We start from the raw sequence: 16,580 nt of genomic DNA, 5'->3' as shown, positions 1-16,580 counted from the left end.
TGGTGGTTTGGGGGGAAAATATTAATTATGGTAGCCACCTGGTGGGCTTGCACAGAACCTGACAGTTTAATTCTGTGAGACCCAGTCTTCTGGTGACCCCGATCCATAAGAGACAGAACTGCACAACCATCATTTCAATCTGTGACTATCCAGTGTCAAGTTCTCAGTGGGATTCTGCCAGACCTTCTCACAGCTAAAATATGTACCTGTAGTACCTTGTCTTCAGCTTCTGCTCCAGAAGGGTACAGGCCTCTATATGGTATACCATGTGGCTGTCTTGCAAATTCTAGGACATCTAAAATCACTTTCCTTGGGGCCTTGTCCCAGATGTTTTTCTTCTAATGCTAGGGAGGAATGGTCTGTTTGGAACCAAACCATCTGCAAGCAATCAGATGCTGCATCAGGGATTATCAGTCTGTTCTCCTGTAAGTTTTTAGCTGTAGCAATGCACTGTCCTAATTTGCTCAAGATTTCAGTGTCATCTTGAAATCTGGCAGATATTGAGCAAATGTAGCTATCACTTTGTTCACAGTTTTCAACACCTGTGTCTTCATGTACATATCTGTCTTGGAAGGTTTATGGTGATCAATCAACTTGCACTGCTTTTTTAATAGATTCTCTCCAGCAACGTGATAAAATCTCATCCAGAAACAGATGAAACATTCTTAAACTGAGGGAGAGTAAAATAAAGTTACATCTGCTTCTGGATCAGATTTTATTCCTAGTGGGGTACTTATATTTTGAAAGACTTTTATTATTCTCTCAGTAGTTTATATCCAGTATACAGTCCCCTGCACCTACTGATGCTGTTTTGGAAGTGGCCATAATAGCTAAAAAATATTAAATTAAGGAGAGGGTTCAAAAAGCAGATTGGATTTCTGGATTTCTTTAGAGTTTATGTTGCTTTTGAAGAACTTGAATGAAAACATGAATTCTCATGTCTGTTTCCTTGATGCAACTCCATTCACACAGCTTTACTCCTAACTTAACTCCAGCAGTCGTGGTTACCTCTTTGCTAGTAACCTCATTCAGGGCCAGCACGCATGTAACGCAATGTCTGTGCTGTTCCACTCTTAGCTCTCCCCTTGGTACTAATCTGTCTCATGAGCACTATTCCAGTGGCTACAGCACCTGAATGCAATGAAAAAATCTCTCCTATCTTTAAGGGTTGTAGGAACAAATATTGAACTATTACTCATGCTATTGCATAGCTATCTTTTATTTTACTTTGTAGTGCAAATATAATGTTTTATAACTATTCCCTTTAAAGGTGTTACCAGAAGTGTGCTTATTAGATTTCAAGATTAGTTTACATTATTATTAGAGCAAGCTATTTTGATTAAGATTGTGTGACCAATATATTCAGTATTTTATACTGATGCCCATTCTAATAACACTGTTAGAGTTGTTGTTAGTGTTAATTTCTCCATTTCTTCGTTAGGGGAGAGTTTCAAAATATTGTGGGTAACTATGGAATATGGGGATCTAAGAAGTGTTGCACTTCAAATTGACTTTGCTGTATTGGCATCACTCCTGTTGACTTCCTTGGCATCAAAATCTTGTCCAGGAAGTCTCTTGCTGTGAGTGTCTTACTGGAAATCAGTTTGCAGCTGTGGTTTAAGGCCACTGCCAAATCTGTTGACATGGGTTTTCTGTTGACATGGGTTTTCTGTAACTGTGTGCTACAGAGTTCCAAAGCTGAGCTGCCAGTGTGGCCTTTGATACCAGGAGAGTACAAGACAGCATCATCTAACAAGCTAAGCAGACTCAACACACAGAAGTTGTGTATCCTAATTGTGCTTTTGGCTTCCAAGATGTCAATGAAATCCAAGATTGCTCAAACTCTATGCAAAGCATCCTGTTCTTTGGAATTTCAGCTACATCCATTCTGTACTGGGTGTCTTTACATTGCATTAGTAGATTCCTTGCATTTGTGCCTGGAAAGTATACTTACTCTGTGGCATGCTGCTGGGAAACTATTTTGGTTTGGAATGCCAGTAGACTGTTTAAAACAAGCCAATAAAAAGAGGCTCGCATATCACAAAGGTTATTTACTCAAGACTTTGAAAGGAAACCAAACATGAAACTGCTGAGTAACTCTGGGTCACCGCTTAAGTTAAAAGACTTTTTTTTTGCCAGAGAAATGGGGAATTAGGGTTACAAATATAAGACTTTTTCTAATGAGGTGACCAGGGACAGTCCAGGAATGAAGTCCTGGAGGGGCCTCTCATTGGACCTGTGTCCTCTCACATTTCCACCAGTGCTCTGGAAAAAGGGATGAGAATAAATAGATGACATTATGTGTGGACACTACCAAATTCTTCAGGGAGTGAAAAATTAACTCTGGACAGCAAACACTGCAGAAATTTCTCACTGTTAGTGCGTGGTGTGATAAAACAGTGGAAAAAAATGTAGGTCACTAGAAAACAATTCATGAATTGGAGGAAGAAACGATCCTGAGAATGCATAAATAGTGTGAGCTAAATTAAGTATTTATTCCAACAAAGGAAGGATATATTCTAATCATGAGAGATTTCTGAAACTGTGAACTGTGGCAAGAAGGCAAATAGAATGTTAACAAGCTTTAAAAAGCAACAGAAAACAAGGCAAAACATTTACAGATGTACAAATCCATACTGTGCCCTCAAGTGTGCATGCAATGTTAATTTCCTTCCTCTGCATTTCAGAAAGGTATTCTTGAACTTTGCAGAGTGAAAAAGAGTCGAGCATTAAAATATAGATTTATTTTTGTTTAATCTATGTAAGGACCAGGACACTAAACTAGACGAGAACTAAATAGATGAAGATTCTTCAGCTTGGGAAGAAAGAAGTGGAGATGCAGAAGCCATTTAAGTACAGAAAACTGAGTTGTGCGATTGGTGGAGTAGGAAAGCTGAACAGACAACAGTGGTCAAAGTAAATGGGCAAATGGAATTATCAGTCAATTTTACAATAACAAAAAGAGGAAATTTATTTTTATAGATTAAATTAACTGTTGAATCCACAATTTATATCCACAGTAGTTGTGGGCTCAAAAATTATGAGCAAATTCATAGGTATTCCCTGATGACTCTTAGCTGTGATAACACAATCTCAGGTTTTTGGAATCTCAAAGCCACCAATTGCTGGAAGTTGGGAGAATTTACTGAGTAAAGTATATTTCTCTGGTTAGGTTTTAGAATCTTTGCCTAATCATTTGATATTTAGGATTGCTACAGTTGAAGTATGGAGCTGGAAAATGTATTGTCTACTACAGGTGTTTTTACAGGTAATAATATACTAGCGAGTGTACAGTTCAGCAGCGCACACATTGTGTAACTAGTGATCTCTGAATCATTTCAGGCATATGTATGGGATCTGCTGTGTTTGATTTTGGTGCCAGCAACCGTTTAATTACATCTATCTTCACTGCCTAAGCGCTTTAAATGCACAGTCTCCAATTTCACCTCTTTCTTCTCACATAAAACTTTATGTTAACGTGTGCAAAGTCAACAGTAATGCAGTGTAAAATGGCAGTTAACCATTCGTGCACTGACTATTCAGTTTGGCTGAAACTGTTGTTCTGTCAGTCACCCATACCCTGGTGCTTGGATTTGAAGTGCTGCACTAAAGCATCCACGTTACCGCTTTCTAGAAGCAGCTTGTTAAACCACTTGTTTTAGTTATTCCAACCCAAAGACTTTTCCTCTGCTTTTTTGGTGGGACTTTAGGGATGAATGAAAAGCTTTTTGTTTCCCTCACTTCAGTTTTTAGACGAGATGTCCCTGATGTGTTTCAAATTTGTTCTCCCAGCCTTGTACTAACTTTGGGCTATTTGAAGACTTTTGTTTTTCACTATCCATAGACTGGAGAATAGGGGTCACAGCCTGACTCCACGTTCTTACTATTGATGTCATTTGCTACTAGCTACTTGTAGGTGACAGTGGGTACATGTTTAACCACAAATGTCGTACTGGCTGCATAAGATAGCAGCAACTGAAATGAGAGCTCCACAAGAGAAGAGTTTTATTGTGGAAGAAGAGTTTTTCAATGCAGGAGTCTAATATGAGCTTCCTCGTTCCATTACAAATAAGATACATAACAATAAAGTGTTTCTTAATAAAACTGATAAAATTATTGTGGTAATTCCTCTGGGCTCAGGTGCATTATCATATCAGCACAGCTTGACAAGCTGTGATGTCAGTTGAATAGCCACAGATAACCACAAGTATGCTCTTAGCTCATGGCAAATGTAAGGTAAAATGGCTGAGCTTAATCCTTGATGAAATATTTACTTTATCTCGATGCTGTGTGCACACAGCTTTTGTGACTCATGTGAAATACGACTTGGCCATGTATTTAACTCATCCTCATAAAATGTTTTTCATGGTAAATAGGTTGCCCTAAAAGAGTGATTAGCCTGAGGCGTGTGTGTGTAGCATTGTTTCAAATGTCCACCCTCACATGGTGAGAGACAGCCCTGCATTCCTTCCCCTTCACAGAGCAAAAAGTCTTTCCAAAGTCTAAATATTTCTATTAAGCTCTACCAGCAATTTTTTCCTTCTTGGATTTCCTTCAAAATCTTTACATTTCATCTTGAGCACGACACCTTTTTTCTTTCCGTTTTTTTTTTTTCCTTTCCTTTTTCCCACTCTTTCCCAAGAAAACTGTGACTGTGGGGTTGGACAGCAAATTACTGCTGAAATCAAAGTCATTTGAAGGATAAAGGCATTTTAGCGTAGTATGAAGATCAATAATACTCTAGTTCTGACAAGTAAAGTGAATTTGCAGTTGTTCTTAGCACGAGTATCCTATGTTAGGTTGCTAAAATAATTGCATTCTATAAATTCATCAGCTATAGTCCCACAGACAACATATTAAGGGTATTTCTTCATGTGTTGGTAGTTTTGCTTCATAATATGCTTAAAAATGTATGGGATTTTTTTGTTCATTTTAGGTTTTTTAATAGAGATCATTATTGTTTCCGAATTACATTTTGTTATTTTGAATTGACAGGCTGGCTGTTACTAGACAGTAACTGTAAAAGCCATCATGTTTTGCAGAAATAAGGGAGTTACCTCTCTTGCAAAGAGTAATCTGATAAGCCTACTGAATAGAAGTTGGTTTGAGAAGTTTGCAACCAAAAAACTTAGATTCTTCAATACATACATGGAAATTTTAGAATATTTTCAAGACACATTATTTTGTCCACATATGGTTTTATATTTCTAGAAGTTGGTCACAATAGGGTCACCAGTTCCAAGAAGCAGATTATCTGTGTGTCTCTCCTTTCCCCTCATCCTCCCTCCCTCTTTTCTTTTAAGTACCTTTAGAAGTGTGGGAGAGGTCACTGAAAAGATGATTAAAAGCATTTGTGAAGTCAGAACTGTAATAGAAGGCTGGGATCATGGCTGGTTTGGATACTTCTTCAGATCTGAAGAACATCATGGAAAAGGTGCCCTGTTTTAGACAGGATTTGTTGTATATAGGTTAGTTGTTGCAATGTGTTTCACAAGACTTCCAGAAGCAGAGTCAGATGCAGTGTAGGTGAGTTTTTAATGCTGCCCTTCCCTTTTTATAGCTCTGTCTTGCAAGACCAGAGTACTGTGGTTTCCATTTAATCACCTTTGAAATAATTGTCCAATTACACAATAATATGTTGCCAATATTTAATAAGTTTCACATGTTTCAAAATAGACAAGGGAGTGGTGTTGAAGACACCTGCAATTGAGGGCATTGGTGGAGAGGAGAGAAAATGGAAAACACTTGTAGTGGTCAGTAACAACTTGCAGGAGGTAAAAGTCCTCTTATTGAGGTTTAGGTTGCATAAGCTGATACAGTGCGAGGTCTAAATGTCTCTTTTAATTTGCATTGTATTAGAGAAAATTATTTGCCTTGAGGTCTAAGGTCTAAGCTTTGATGAGATGCGTTGTATTAATCACAAGTTTCTGTTCTGTATTTCCAGAAGAATGGTGTATCAAATGGAACTCTCTACAAAAAAACCTTTATTGAGCACTTTGAACAGGCACCAATGTATGTTGCTGTTTTTACTTTCCTGGGTTTTGGAGTGGGAACAATATTTGGCTACCTGCGAGATTTTATGAGAGCCTGGGGACTAGAAAAACGTCACATTGCTGCAGAAAGAGAACAACAAAAAGTATGTATGGAAAAGACATCATGTATCCACAGCTGAGTTTTCCCCTGCTTGCAAGTTATGTGCAATAACCTACCGAATTAACAAGGCAAACAACTTTCATCTTACAGAAGATCACTGCATAGCAATAAGAGGAATGACACACACTGTGGAATAAACACCTGTATGAATATGTCCCTATATGAATGTAAAATCCTAATTTTCACACAGAGAGATGTTCAAAGAGCGTCAGAACACTCTCAACAAAATAGAATCCCAGTGTATTAGGTCAATCCACAGAAAAAGAAAACTCAGAAATACCTCATTGTTAAATATATCATCTCTCCTAACCGCTTAAACCCCAGCTTTTCTTTGCCCCATGTGGCTGTCCTTGTCCTTCATAGCAAGAGGCAGTGCTAACATCTGTAATTGCTGACTTCTGTTTGTTGAGCTCCTGATCACAGAGCACTCAGCAATCACTGTCCCAGCTACAGAATGAATGTAGCCTGAATTCTTGCAAGTACTGACTTAGAGATTCTTTTTATCCCACATAGTTCTAAGTGAAACTTACACCTCAGCAGGCTCAGTTGTGGTTTTAACTTTCAGATCTTTTATTGCTCCTCCTTATCTGTGCAGTTTGAGCCATCATTTACAGTAACGCTCGCCATAATGGAGGAAAAATGCAAATAGTCTTACTGTTCCTCTTACAAATAGAATTCCTCAAACTATTTCCTGTTTCGGCTTCCCGAAGATGCACGTGCGACGTGATGAAATATCATGGTGCAGTCTTTTTGTCAGCATTCTCATGGAATATCCTTTTCATTTCATGATTTGTCCATTTGTGGAGCTATTTTGATTCCAGACATGCCAGTTAAATCTTTTTGCCATCCAGTATGCGTTACGTGTTCATTTAATTCTCCAGTCTTCCACATATGTAACTACATACCATGTTATTTTGTCAGTTTATTGTATCCAGTGTCCGATATGCCTATATTGCTGTTTCATGTAAATCTTTGTTTAGATTCCATACCTTTCTTTTAATTTAATTTCTAAGTAAAATCCATGGATAGAAATTAATTGTCAACCAAATCAGTTGCCTTAACTGGCTGTATGAATGTGCAGTCTAGGCCAATAATGCGCAGATCAGTTACACTGGACTAGCTTTAACCTAATGTATCCAGCATTTCATGAAATATAATGAGTTGTTTATCTTAGTTTTGCAATCTGCTCCACACATAGCAAAGGAAGCATTTGGTTTCTCCCACTGAAAGAATCATGAGTTCTTCCGTTTCCAGCTTTCCAAATGCTGAACTGTTTTAATGGCCAACCTGTTGACCATTAAAAAAGGAAACAAAACCAACAACAAAAGAACCAAAAAACCCACCCCCTGAAAAAAAACAACACTGTATTTCAAGGAAATAAAGTAAGATATTTGCTGGTAGTTGTTGCTTGTGTCATAGGAACATGTGGCTGTTACAGAGCTCTGTTCACTGATGAATCTGTTTTTCCTTTTTAATGGGAATGACTTGGGTACAGCAGCAGACGGTTTCCCAGCAACATAACCCTGTGCATGTTTTCAAACCAGGATTTTGTGCCACTTTATCAAGATTTTGAGAACTTTTACACCAGAAACCTCTATATGAGAATACGGGATAACTGGAATCGTCCAATTTGCAGTGTCCCAGGGCCACAGTTTGACCTGATGGAACGCGTTACAGATGATTACAACTGGACATTTAGGTGAGTCAGCTACTGCAGCTGTCAGCCTCATAAGAATTCTCCTGATACATCTGCAAAGCACAGAACGTTGCATCCAAGCCCCTCATACCTAAATCCTCCACTAATACACATCAGCATATTTTTTCCTGAAATCATTACTGTGCTGACAGTCTGTCCCCTTTCTTCTGAATGTTGTTTGGAAATGCAGTATGGAAGGGACTGAACTCTGTTGGAAATGGGTTTTATTTGGCTGTATTGGCACAAGCAAGACTGCTTATGCTTCATCAATAGCAACAGGCCTTTAGCCAGAATATTACAACAGAATTTGTTTTATCATAGAATCATAGAATCACAGGATGGGTTGGAAAGGACCTTAAAATCACCTAGTTCCAACCCCCCTGCCATAGGCAGGGACACCTTCCCCTAGTGCAGGTTGCTCAAAGCCCTGTCCAACCTGGCCTTGAACACTGCCAGGGATGGGGCAGCCCCAACTTCCTTGGGTAGCCTGTTCCAGTGCCTCACTACTGTCACAGGAGAGTATTTCTTCCTTATAACGAACCTAAATCTCCCTTGTTTCAGCTTGAACCCATCACCCCTTGTCCTATCACTTCGTTATAATGTAAATCATGATTCCTTGCAATGCATATATGTTGCTTCTTACTTCCATTGTGAGTCTTTGGCAATGAGTTTTAAGCAGTTTACAGCTTGAAGTTTTCAGTGTATCCCAACTGTTGCTGAATTAGATATGGAAATTCACCACATAGGCAATGTGCAGGTTGAGTATATTCAGCTTACTGAGAATGCATCACAGTGTTTGCCACAACATTTTCTTCATGTTTGATTTCTGTGCGTGTGTGAACACTGATGACTCTGTAGAAGCCATTGACAATTTGCTTGAAAAAATAGTGTCTATAAGTTATCCCTTAAATAAAGTTTTAGATTTGATTGTTTATTCAGGTCCATAAAAGCCCCCTTCCACCCAGTACTAACAAATTGCCATCTACAGCTTAGAATCTAGAAAACGTTCTGAACAAGGAGTAATATTTAGTCAGGAATAGAGAAATGCTGGAAACAACTTTGGGGATGTTAAAGTAGGAGGATTATAAAATCCCAGATAGGAATTTGACAGTGAACAGAATTCAGTGGGAAAATTTGTGGTTTTTTTTTCTTTTTCTTTTTTGGGGGAGCTGGAGGGAAAGTTGCACTATTCTTTAAAATGTGCTTTGATTATAGGTTTACAGGAAGGATTATCAAGAATGTAATCAATATGGGTTCTTATAACTACCTCGGCTTTGCAGAAACGGATGTTAATGCCTTGAAAACTGTGACCATAGAGTTACAAAAATATGGGACAGGAATCTGCAGTACCAGACAGGAAATGGGTGAGTAAACAGCTAGATAGCCACCACAGCCTCTATAACTATGTGCTTTTTCTTACAGATATCTTGAAGGAATTGGATACTTAGAGAATTTTAGTCGCATAAACAATTACTTGTTTCACTATTAAAAGGGCTGCTGTGTTTTATTCATTATCACATAAGGAGCTTTTAGAAAGGAAACATGTTGCTGATTCTTAGAAAAGCAAAACCAAATGTATCACGTAGAGGTCTGGGATTTTTAATGATGGAAGTAAGAGGCTTATTTTCTAAAACAAGTAAAATAAACATTGGGACTTTGAGAATTGTTCCAGGGCAAATTTAATTTCATCACATTTATATCAGTTACCACATACAGAGTGCTCTGATTAGTAAAATGTCCTTCCACATCATTTATTTTTTACTTAATTCCATTTTCTAAGACCATAGTGTAATGCTTTATGGGACATTAATGGGCACACCATATAAATTTCTACTGTGCTTCTAATACATAAATTCGGGAAGGTTCCGTCTGACTTTTTTGCTATTATATGTTCTTAATGGTTTGTCTGCTTTTCGGTTTGGAGACTGCATGTAGTGTTATCTTCAGTCATATTTTTCCACAAAGCCTTACACCCTAATGGTGCAACCAGCCTACATTCCAGAGAAAACGATTTTGATCCACAGAAATGCAAGGGGAGGTTCCTGTTCAGGCTGTATCTTTCATGGGAGCTATCAGCCAGAAATAGAAAAGGTAGGCTTCCCAGCATGGACAAGTATTTTAGACTATTTTTCCCCTAATCCAGCAACCTGAAAAATTTTCATTTTCATAGAATCATAGAGTAGTTAAGGTTGGAAAGGACCTTAAGATCATCCAGTTCCAACCTCCCTGCCATGCGCAGGGACACCTCACACTAAACCATCTCACCCAAGGCCTCATCCAACCTGGCCTTGAACACTGCCAGGGATGAAGCATTCACAACTTCCCTGGGCAACCCATTCCAGTGCCACACCACCCTAACAGGAAAGGATTTCCTCCTTATATCCAGTCTGAACTTCCCCTGTTTAAGTTCTAACCCGTTACCCCTTGTCCTGTCACTACAGTCCCTAATGAAGAGTCCCTCCCCAGCATCCCTATAGGCCCCCTTCAGATACTGGAAGGCTGCTATGAGGTCTCCACGCAGCTTCTCTTCTCCAGGCTGAACAGCCCCAACTTCCTCAGCCTGTCTTCATGCAGGAGGTTCTCCAGTCCCCTGATCATCCTCGTGGCCTCCTCTGGACTTGTTCCAACAGTTCCATGTCCTTTTTATGTTGAGGACACCAGAACTGCACACAATACTCCAGGTGAGGTCTCAGGAGAGCAGAGTAGAGGGGCAGGATCACCTCCTTCGACCTGCTGGTTACGCTCCTTTTGATGCAGCCCAGGATCCGGTTGGCTTTCTGGGCTGCAAGTGCACACTGAAGCCAGCTCATGTTCATTTTCTCATCGACCAGCACCCATAAATCTTATGGAATTCTATTTTATTGTGATCTAAGTCTTATTTTCAGGCAAAAATATTGCAAACCTTGTCATCCGCTTCTTATCTTGTCATCACAGTTTGATTTGTCAATAATAAATACGCCGGTGACACCACGCAGAGAGAGTTTACAGATTGACCTTACTTTCCTTTTGTAGGTGACCCATCTGGTGACTGCAGTTTATTGTTTAACCTGAATTGCATGCTTGAAAGTGGTCACCATTGCTAGTCATCTAAGGTACTGAAGGAACATTTCTCTGCATCTTTATCTCTTGGATTCTATTTTGTCCGAAAACATTTCAAGTTGTTTTCTCTATGTCAAAGAATATGTCTGGTGTTCCTTATTCTTTATCTCTGTGGAATTTTTCATGTGGAAGACTTGCATAACTTTGACTTTTTCTCAAAAAAAAACAAAAAAACCTTTTGAAAATATTGATTCTGTTTTCAAATATTAAAAGTCTTACCACTTACCTTCATCTAGTTTGTTTGGAGAGCCAATGTATACAGATTTCTAGGACTTTCTCTTCATCTGAACTCCTTTGGAGTACTCAAAGTTATCTGAACAGGTTGGGCAAAGTTTTAGATTTATTCCAATTGCTTTCATAACAAACAGTCCCATGAAATTCGTTCAGACACTTCACAATGCAAGAATGGGCTGCAATTAAAGAACACTCTGTATGTCTTGTCAGTGTCAGTCTTCTAGGAAGTGAATTTCAGAGAGCAGCTTGGACATCAAGAATTGCTAAAATAGGAAAGCAGAGTGTTAAGACCTGACTTAGATTGTGCAGAAGAGCAGTCGTTGCATTTTCTCCCAGGGAGCTGACAGAGAGCCTGTGTTTGTGTAGTCAGTGGAGAGTTTCCTCCACAGAGCAGTTCTGGGCAGTGGTTACTTCATTGGCTCTGGGTCTGTTGGAGCCTGTCTACTGCCAAAAACTGTATAAACAGCCAAAGAAAAACAGTTCTTTACTAGTAGTAAGGATACTCTGTTTTATTTTTGCCTTACCATTTTGTGCCGCTTCAGCTCTGTTTTGATTCATAGTTGAGCAGATCTGAAAAATTCTATCTATAGCTAAATATAGATATACACATATACATGCATGAAAGAGGTAGGGAAGAGTCTGTATGAAAGGTCTTACCGTTACGAATCATCATTTGCCATCTTCACCTTAGGAAAATAGAGCAGAATGGTTCTGATCCTGAGCAAATAACATTTCAAAACTGTTGTTGTTGTGCGGCTGAGCTAAAGTAGTTTGGAGTAAAACATGCAGTGAGCTGTAGGAGCCAAGGCTCTAAATTGCCTTTGGGGTCCTAAATATAAAAGAGAACTTGAATGTATTTGTATTTTCAAGCTAATTGACTTTGAAAGTACTGTTCTGTTTATGTGCATTTAAGTGTCTGGCATGTTTGGGGTTTTACCAAGATCTCTCTCAAAGCAGTAAGAGGTCTCTCTTTTAGAGAAGGATCATTCCACTCCTTTGGGAAGATTTCAGAGAGAGTGGAAAACAAAGAAAGACATAAGAATAACATGGGTGATGTTTGGAAGAGTGCATTATAGTTAAACTGTCCTTTGAGGGGTTCTGCCAAAAACTCCTTCTCTTATCACTGTGCTGACTGTGGAGTGGGTACAAAGTGTTGTCATATCAGAATGTTGTTGCAGGTAGTTTACTCTCGGAATAAGTTAATACGGCTGTTCTAACACGGTGGTTTATATCTTTACAAAACTGTGTTTTATTTAAGGAAACTTAGTGGAGCTAAACCATGCTAAATGTAAAACAGTTATTCTGCATTCCCAGAAAATTAACTTCAGACGGTGTGCAAACAGTGCAGAAATTAACTTCAGTGAGAACTGTGAAGCCCTGCTCATGCTTTCCCTGAAATAATGCATATGCCACTGGAACAGACATTCCTGTTCAAGCACAAAAGCATAGGAAACTGATTAAAACAGTGGCTGGTCTTCCTGCATTTGTCCTCCGTAACAAGATTTAAGGCTTTTCACTCCATTTTAAATTCAACACTCTCTTAGAATTGTAGTAATAATAATAAATCAGTTTCTTTGCATAACAGTGTCATTTAAGACACATTCCTGAGGCTTTTGTGGGACTTTTAATCTGAAAGAACAATATTTTCCTTTCTTTAAGACCAAGCTAACTATTATCCCTGTTGAGCATGATCTTGGGGTTATAAGTAGTAGTTCCATGAAAGCATTAGCTTATTGTCCAGTGGTCAGAAAGCAAGTCAAATACTAGAAGTTATTAGGAAGTGAATAGAAAAGCAGCCATAGAACCTCAGTATGCAATTGCATAAAGCTGTGGTTTGCTGTCATCTTGGGTACTCTGTGCAATTCTGGTCAAAACAATTTGGCAGAGCTGGAAAGTGTCAGAGAAGGGGCAACAAGTCCTTTGAACAGCTTTTGGGTGGAGAACTACTGAGCTGGCTGTCTTTAGGTGTCAGAAATGCCTGCAATTTGGCTTAAAAAGAACCTGAAGGAGGAAATTACAGAAATCTTCAAAAATGCATGTGGCATAGAAAAGTGGTCAGGGTGGCTGTCCATTGCCTCTTCCACTGGAAGATCTGCAGGGCATTGTATGAAGTTGGAAGAAAGTTTCCACCTAAATACAAGAGGCAAGTCTCTATGCTGGAGGCTGGCAGACCTAAAGAACTCATTACAAAGAAGGTTGAAGATACTAAAACTTCATACTTCTTTACATTCTAGGAGAGGCTGGCCACATGCAAAGGAGAGATCATTGATAGGTACTAGAAATACTGAAACCATTACTTGATTCAGGATGTCTTTATGCTGAAATTAGTTAGAAACCAAACTGCCATTATATATATGTTTATCCTGCATTCATTCTTCCCCAAACATGGATAGAAGGCCACTGTCAGATGAAGGATTATGGGCAAAAGGTGCACTCTTCTGTGGCATGGTTCATTTAATACTAGTTGTTTAACATAAGCATACTTTGTTATTAACAGTTTAGTATTAACTTATATTATTACTTATATACCTATTGCTACTGCTGTACAGTCATTAATACTGGACTTGTGGACTAACAAATCATCATACAGATTTGGCTTGACCTAGGAAGATGCACATACAGCTTTATAAATTTGGACAGTATTTACAACAGAAGTAACATTTACAGAACTTATGAAGCAGTAACCTGGCTGTTTTCTGTGGTTCCAAGGACACTAAGATTAAAAAGACATTAAGGGAATACACTTAAAAGAGATCAAGAGTTGCACGTATGCTTGGGGCATGTCTTCTAAGGGTAGTAGCTTGGATGAATGTGTGAAAGTGGTTGCCTGCATACAGTAAGCAGAAGGCAAAAGATGCTTGTATCAAGGTCTGCTTAGAGGTGAAAGACTTTTCAGTTGTGTGGTACATGGAATGGAAATAGACACTAAAGAATATTGACAGCAAAAAGTTAATTGTAAGTTAGATCCTTCAGAAAGTTTTGGAGCAGCTGGACATGTAGGATGAGGATAGGGAAACCTGCACCTACCGTATCTGACAGAACTGACCATGGGTGTAATTGAAATTAAACCAGCTTTTATCAGCAGAAGCCTCTCCTGCAGGTGCAGAAAAAGTCACTTTTTCATTTCTTTGCCTAATCATTATAAGTAAAGAAACCAATGGGGACATGAAAAAGCAGGAAGTTGTGTTTTCCATGAATAAATGTTGGATCTGAGACAATAGTTTTTAAATGTTGAAGGATTTAAGTAACTGGAAACTGTTCAAGTAAGTGGAGTATTTGGAAGGTTACGGTATTTCATGTAAACTATCCCCCAAAAAAACCTCTATACTATGTTTTATTTATGTTTTATTTATTTTAATCTTCCTCTCAAAAGTGTTATTTTTTTAGCTCAATGAAAATGCGAACAAATAGGAATCTAAATAAATCTGTAATAGCATCTGTTCCCTCTGTATTTTCCATGTGCAAATCAAGGTATTTTAACGGCTAGAGTGGCAGTTGGCTACTGTTGGAGGCAGGATCACAAGCCTTTTGTCTGAGCCAATCCTGCCATTCTTATGCATATAGTCAGCCTTTTCTAAGCAACCTAACTTAAAATTAGTAAGGGAGAAACATGCAGATGATCATTTAACACTGCTTCCTGCTTGCTGATTGCAGACGATAACAAAATCAGTAAAGTTACACTTTTTGTAAGATAAGGCAGATGATTATGCCCTGAATGCTTCTAGGCTTAGCACTAGGGTGGTGATGGGGCTGTCTCATGAACAGCTAGTAGCTCCAGTGCTCTATTTATCTAACTCACCATTACTCCTTATGAAGATGACATACGTGAGTAACAGGCACAAATGTATCATTAGCTCTATTTAAGCAGCCAAACAGGATTCCTGCCTTTTGAAATCCTTCTCCTGTGATTATGCCTTGGACCAAAAGACAAGATGGAGCCTGCACGGAACACTTGCAGGGTGATTCATTCTGGAGGGCATGGTTAAGAGATTGCTTTTTCACGCTCAGCTTGCACTCAGTTGTAGAGTTTTGTATTTGTTTGTGGATTTTTTTTGTGTTCGATTGTGATCTGATTTCTAGAAACCAGATTTGAAAACCTCTGCCAACATTTAAACTATAAAAGCAGCTCTATCCCCCTCCCTTCCTTCTCTTAGGTTCTAAGGCATAATGTGAATTTCTAGCAGCATTTCAAGAAGGTAAAAATAGTTATTTGGCCATTCACTCTTTTAAACCACTTCAAAGCTTTAATTAAGGCCAAGACTCATTTTAAACTAATTGTAAACATAAATAAATGGTCCCTTTTCAGTTAGGAGAGAGATAAGGAACTAAAGTTCCCATATTTCGCAGTTTCCAAGTAGGAGCTTAAGGAGAAATCCAGCCACATAAATAAGAACTAGTGTGTATGTATTTCATAATCCTGTTTGCTTTCTAATAGGGTATGGTATGAATTAAGAAACAATTTATGAGAGGAATTTTCGTCCTTTGTCATCTCCTACTAACATCATTTTCCTTTTGTGCCTACCCTCTCATAAATAACTGATCCGACTTATGATCAAAGGGTAAAGTTTGTTCCTGGTATTTCGCCATTGCAAAAGTATGCTTTGCAAAGGATGATTAAGCTCTGGACAGTCTGTCTTCTGGCAGGTGGAACTGAAAGCATCAGGAGTAACTAGGAGTTACAGGTGTGACCTGTTGAACACCTGAAATATCTCCTGTATATAATACTATCTATGTGCATGCAAATATTTGGACACTTAACACACTGCTACTCGGGCTGTGGCATGAAGGGGCTGGACTTAAACTGTAAATTTCAGCCTTGTGTTTTTAGAAAAGAAAAAAGCAAACAAATCTGGAAGATTTAAATTAAACTGGAAGTTTTGTTAAAATGAATCCACTCTTTTCCCAGAATCTGAAAATCACACAGGTACATTGTTATATCTATGACACCCACAGCACCTTTCTGGACTGAAAGCCCTATCAGCTGGTAGCAGCATTAAGAAAGCTAGAACATTCCAATTCTTTCAGATGCTTCCTCGAACCCCACTTCTTTTAGGGTTCTTTTATGCACATCCAGTGTTAAATGAGGCAACTACATAACGTTACTCTGAGTTTCTTTCCCTCTGTCTTGCCTGCATGTATTCTACAAGTTTGGGCTTTGCTCTTGTAGTGGACTCTATAGGACAGTGATACCACCTGCATCATCCACTCTCGTAGAATGGTGTAAATGAATAACACACTTTCTATGTATTCTGTTTCTTCATCCTTCCAGTAATAACTCATCCAATCTTGCTTTTGTAAAAGTATGTGTTTCAGTAATATTATTCTTTCATCTCTGACAAATATCTTACCAGAGTGAATTTGTGACCTTAAGTTTCAAATGTGGAAGGGAAGTTTAGGT

The 16,580-nt window shown here is 38.6% G+C and overlaps 1 protein-coding gene across 2 annotated transcripts in view; it reads left to right on the top strand.

Annotated features, from left to right (window-relative positions):
- The window catches only part of SPTLC3 (serine palmitoyltransferase long chain base subunit 3), a 93,662-nt gene that overhangs the window by 32,089 nt on the left and 44,993 nt on the right, over window positions 1-16,580 (top strand). For both annotated transcript variants that reach the window (XM_057423314.1, XM_057423315.1), the window contains exons 3-5: window positions 5,945-6,136; window positions 7,698-7,852; window positions 9,065-9,213. In XM_057423314.1, coding sequence (XP_057279297.1) covers window positions 5,945-6,136; window positions 7,698-7,852; window positions 9,065-9,213 — 496 coding nt within the window. The remainder of the gene's footprint in view (window positions 1-5,944; window positions 6,137-7,697; window positions 7,853-9,064; window positions 9,214-16,580) is intronic.

Source organism: Pezoporus wallicus, unplaced genomic scaffold (assembly GCF_028554395.1).
Source record: "Pezoporus wallicus isolate ANWC-B61680 ecotype Strahan unplaced genomic scaffold, APGP_CSIRO_Pwel_v1 contig_4191, whole genome shotgun sequence".
Classification (NCBI taxonomy): domain Eukaryota; kingdom Metazoa; phylum Chordata; class Aves; order Psittaciformes; family Psittacidae; genus Pezoporus; species Pezoporus wallicus.
This window is presented reverse-complemented; position numbering and strand designations above follow the sequence as displayed.